Consider the following 5,845-nt stretch of genomic DNA (forward strand, 5'->3'; position numbering starts at 1 on the left):
GATTGATTGCTGCCTTTCCCACTCTGTGGGTGTTACTTACAGGATGGAAGTTGAAATACTGTTTCTATACAATCAGAGTGTATACATCCTTCTATTGCTTCTTTTCATTCATAACTTAACCCATTTTCTAAACACGTTTAAACCTCATATGTCCTGTCATCTCTTCAGCCCCAGGACAGCTGCTTCCTCCCTCAGGGTTTCTGACACTCTCAGGATGTGTTTTTCACACTGTGTATCTTGCACAGTAATACACGGCTGTGTCCTCAGATCTCAGGCTTCTCAGCTCCATGTAGGCTGTGCTTGTGGACGTGTCTGCTGTCATGGTGACTCTGCCCTGGAACTTCTGTGCATAGCTTGTTTCACCATTTTCAGGATCAATATCTCCCATCCACTCAAGCCCTTTTCCAGGGGCCTGTCGCACCCAGTTCATGTAGTAGTCAGTGAAGGTGTATCCAGAAGCCTTGCAGGAGACCTTCATGGAAGCCCCAGGCTTCTTCACCTCAGCCCCAGACTGCACCAGCTGCACTTGAGAGTGGACACCTGTGGAGAGGTTACAGGAGTGGGTGAGATCTCACCTGACCGGACCCAGTTCCTATATCAGTCCTAGAACTGAGGATTCTCTTACCTGTAGCTGCTGCCACCCAGAAGAGGATCTTCCAGGTCCAGTCCATGGTGAGGTGCTGTGCTCTGGGGTTTCTGTAGGAGAGGGATGTGGTTGTTGTGTGATGCTCTCTGGGCAAGGACAGATCTGTATTTACCTCGGTAGACACCAGTGAATTTGCATATTCATGAGGCAGGTGTTTCATAGCTCAAGCCACCCCACCCTGAGGAAGAAGAGAGTTGGCACCTGGACCATGCCACAGTGGGATGCTGAGCTTCCTGCCTGGAAATTTGTTTAATGATATTTGTCCTCTGGTGTTCTCAGAAGTCCATGAAGACAGAATCCCTCTCCAGAAACCCAGAGTCTCACAGAACATGGTCCTCAGTGTGAGTCCTTGTTCCTATGGCACACTTACAAACTGAGCATTTCCTGGGCCTTGCCCTCTGCACATCTAACTTCTGGGATGAGTGTGTCTCCTGATAGTAACACCCACTGAATTAATAAAATCACCCCTCAGTTCCTAACTATAATTACATTTGAAAGGCCTAGACATTTCTCCTTTGAAGTTTGGTTTGCTAAATTATTGGGTTAGGTATAGGCTGCATATGTGAGAGAATACCTAAAGACATATCAGTACTTACTAAATTCTTATTTAAATTTTATGTCATTACTGATTTGAAAAAACGAATGTTCAATCCCAGAGGGAAAAAACCCTCCCCTCCTACTGTGCACCTGTTCCAGGGCTGGGTCCTGTGCTGGGCGCATCCTGAGTGCACCCCTGCAGCTCAGCTCCTGCCCTGCAGGGAAGTTCCTGTCTGAGCTCACGGAGAAGTCTCCAAGCATCTCAAGCACAGTATGAAGTGGCTGTTCCCTGTCTCAGGATGCTCCTTCCATGGCAGAAATTACTTCTCACACCACCTCTTACAATGGGAAATAGACCTTAGAAAACCCAACATAATCTACAGGGTCACCTTAGCACAGCAAGCAAGGAATTCAATTTCCAGAAAATATACTTCTCCCCTGCCTACCACATCATCTCCTTACCAATAATGATTAATCTGGATTAAAAAGAAAAGTGTGGCAAAGCACAGACTCTGTCTCAGGACTAGAACTTAGGGAAACAGCTTCGCTTAAGCTCCAAATGCACTGATATGAAACAGGCATATGGCAAGTCCAGGAACTGATGGGGACTTTGGGGCAGACACATTGTTTTAGGATTCTTTGGTCAAAAATCACATCATAGTTTAACTTTACTCACAGACCCTATGTCTCAAAGGCCCCCACACACAATCAGAGTGCCATATATCACAGTAACAAGCCTCAAATTTGCCCTCCATTCTAGGGTGTTGCCGAAGAAAAGTGCTTCTGGTCAGGCACGGTGACTCATGCCTGTAATCCTGGTACTTTGGGAGGCGGAGGTGGGCAGATCACAAGGTCGGCAGATCACGAGGTCAGAATATCAAGACTGTCATGGCTAACATGGTGAAACCTCATTTCTACTAAAAATACAAAAATTAGCTATGGGTGGTGGTGTATGTGTAGTCCCAGGTACTCAGGAGGCTGAGGCACGAGAATTGCTTTAACATGGGATGCAGAAGTTGCAGTGAGCTGAGATCACACCACTGCACTGCAGCCTGGGTGACAGAGCAAGACTCTGCCTCAAAAAAAAAAAAAAAAAAAAAAAAAGTGCTTCCAAAACTGAGCTTAGTACTGGTTATATTTGTGGTGGTGGTTGTTTTGTTTTGTTTTTCCAAACAGAGCTAAAGCAAACTCAGTACTACTGGAGATTTGGAAAGTGTGTTAACCTTGTTTTTGCCCCTTCTCACCCGGAGCCCTGCAGATGCCCCATGAGAGGTAAATCTAAGGCCATTGAGGGAGGGGCCATGATCTTGGTCCTGAAGCTGTTGGTCTCAGAGGATTTAAATCCCTTCACTGTCCTTGACTTGTTGTCTCCCGCTGCCTTTGGTTTCCATAAATTTTAGTCCTCAGACAGAGTCTTCATTGCCACACTTTTCTCTTTAATCCAGATTAATCATATTGTTGAGGAGGTGATATGATGGGCAGGGGAGCAAGATATGTTCTGGAAATTGAATTCCAATGTTTTCTTGCTGTTTCTTCTCTATGCTGTGCCCTTTATGAGGCGTCTCCAGTGGTTCAGCTGATTTTCCTCCATCCTCTACTCCCCCTCCTGGCTGCAGTATCCACATATTATTTTCTTGAATTTGACCCCAGTTGTTTTATTAATTGTACCCCTTTTCATGACACAGAAACTCTAAGATGAAACTGTCTGTGATGGAGAAGAATCCCTTCCCCTCACATAGAATAGAGATCTTGAAAAATATTTTTTTCTCTTTAGGGTCTGTCTGGAGAAAGTTCTGGGCACATTTATCAGGAATATATTTCCTGGTGAACAGAGCCATGAGGGAATCTGTTTGGAGTCCCATCTTGTGAACCTAGTAGTTTCTGGAGGGAAATTCCATGAAAGTGTGTGGGATGTGCAATCCCCAGGAGTTATTACCCTATTCCTGGCCACACCTGTTCTCTAGGCTTTTCTGGAATTACCATGTAACTGTCCCACCAGCTTGTGCTGTCAACTGAGGAATCACTCAACTCATAAATTTAGAAAGGAAACTTTATTTCTGATAAAGGGTTGAAGCTGCAGAACAGCCAACTTAACAGGCTGGGAAGCAAAGCCTCCGAAAGTGACAGTGATTAGGCACTTCAAGAGAAGGAAAGATGAGAAATGAACTCATGCGAATGGATTGACCAAGTGTACACACTCAACAGGCTGTAGAAGAAACTATGGGTATTCATGTGGTGGGTGGCCAAACTCTCATGTGTAATAGGAAGACACAACCATTACATGTATTTCATGATTGCTTTGGGGTGAGGACTTAAAACTAAGTAAATTACAGTTGGACCTTGTACATCAAAAGGGCTTTGTGCAGGGACAGAAAGACACACAGTGCACAGCCTTCAAAAATTGGCCAGTATAATCCACAGTCAGTGTTCTCTTATCAGGAGAAATTTACTGAAATCAGTCTCTTGTCCAATCAAAGCTCTATTTATGGCTGTGAAACAGGGGCACAGTTACCCCATGTCTTGAGTTCCATGAGCTATAAATGTCTTAATATTGCTTATATCAGAATCAGTGCTTGTATGGCTGCTAGAGAAAAATAAAAATCCCTGTGGAATTACAACATAGTCTATTATTTAAGAGTAGGGGTGAATGACTTAATCCTTGCCTGGCATGGCCTTAGGTATTGTTTATGATTTGATATTTTTTTGCCACAGAAAGTTTGTTCCATCAGTCTGATGACCTTTATTTTAATGTCTTTCTAGTTTTTGGGTCCTGGTTTCCTTTGCAGTTTCATTTATTCAACAGATCCAATAAATCATTTATAATTTTCCAGGCTTGTATTATTGTAAGAATGTGGGTGATGATTGACATGCTCTTTACATATTAAAGCAAAAACCAGGAGTAGCTTCAGAGATCACCACTGACCTGACACAACAGCAGGAATCTCATCTCATTAAGTGTAAGTGGCACCACACGGATGCGGCTGAACATGCAGTGACACAGAAGACCCACAGCACAGGACACATATGAGAAGTTTTTATGATTCTGAGGCTCTTCCGAGGAAGCTGGACGTCAGCTGGTAATACAGGGATGGACTCAGTTACCTGTCAGGTGACACTGTGTTTTGGAAGCTTATTCTGACTCCTGCACTTGATTTGGTAGCTGCACCTGGGCCCACGCACCTAAAACAGAAACTCTTATTAACTCAAGACCCATCGTTAAGAAAGCTGTCCCAGGGAAAGGGCAGAGCAGGGGCCTCTGCTTTGGAGCCTGCAGCTGTGCAGGGAGGGTCAGGAGTGTGACTCGTTTCCTTCTGCTCCGCCTGCTGGCTGCACAGACAACTGCAACCAGGAGCTTCACATAAAAAGTACATAAAATACGTGATAGTTCCAGGGAATGTAACACACACATGAAGGAGTGAGGACCCTTAATGAAATTAAAATAGAATAAATATATTAAATATATATAAAACACTGTAAGAGATTATCATGGAAAACACAACAAATATTAAAAACACTGTAAGAGATTAAAAAAAAACACTGTAAGAGATTATCATGGAAAACACAACAAATATTAAAAACCTTTGTGTGTATGTGTGAGATGTTATTCTTGGAAATTAAATCATAATTTGCTCATAAAAGAGGATCTAGGATTTGTCCAGAATCTCCTTCTTCGTCTATCCCAGCAATTGCTCCTCAGTGTGCTCCTCCCTGCCTGAGTCCTGAGCAGCTCTGTGGTCCTGGACAATGCACGTCTGGGCATCTGATTCCTATATGTGCATCCACAGGGTGGGCTGCTGTCTCTAACGGTTGAGTGAAAGCTGGGCCATGATCCACAAAGGTGGCCCCACCCTGAACACTGGGCTTCCTCCCAGCAAGAAGGCAGGGTCAGCTGAGTGTCCCCCATTTCACAGAAATGCCAAGAGGCAATTTTAGTCAAATTCCAACGTACTTTGACTATGCAATCCAGCAATCTTGCTTTTAAGTGTTCATTTATTTGAATGTAAAAATATGTCCGTGAGGAAAACTGCACATGAATAATTCCAATAGCTTCATTCACATTATCCCTAAACTATAAACATTCAAAAATTATTCTGTAGGTTAATAAGCAATCTGTAGTAAATTCACATAATGGGATAATATAGCCATTTTAAAGAAGAGCTATCAAACTATGAAAACATATGAATGAATCTAAATGTGTATTGTTAAATCTGATAAAGCTACATAATACATTATTTATTTGCTAATCTGGAGATGGCTAAACATTAAACAAAGTTTGTATTTGCCAGGAATTTTGTATTTGCCAGGAATCTGGCAAGAAGATAGTTTGAATGGGTAAAAAGTAGAAGGCTTTAAAGGATGACAAAACTATTATGTATAATATTGCAATGGTAGATATGTGATCTCATGAATTTGTCAAAACCCATAGACTATACAGCATGAAGGCTAGATCTTACTCTACAAAAATTAAAAGTGAGTAAGAGATTATGAACCTAAAGATGAAATGCAGACTATACAGAAAATATTTGATGTCTTTCCCAATGTATGAAACAACTTGACCAAATAAAAAGAGCTGCTAAATAGCTTTAGAAATAATAAAGTCCGTAAGACTGAAAAATAAAGACAATGCACATCAGCACTGTCCTGTAGTTGATGATGATGTTC

At 42.4% G+C, this 5,845-nt stretch overlaps 1 gene segment (V, D, J or C); it reads right to left on the reverse strand.

Annotated features, from left to right (window-relative positions):
* Positions 1-223: 223 nt before the first annotated feature.
* LOC101052471 (immunoglobulin heavy variable 1-18-like) lies at positions 224-686 on the reverse strand. The segment is given in 2 exon segments: positions 224-540; positions 626-686. Coding segments are annotated over 2 exon segments (363 nt in total).
* Positions 687-5,845: the final 5,159 nt, after the last annotated feature.

This window comes from Saimiri boliviensis, chromosome 2 (assembly GCF_048565385.1).
Source record: "Saimiri boliviensis isolate mSaiBol1 chromosome 2, mSaiBol1.pri, whole genome shotgun sequence".
Lineage (NCBI taxonomy): Eukaryota > Metazoa > Chordata > Mammalia > Primates > Cebidae > Saimiri > Saimiri boliviensis.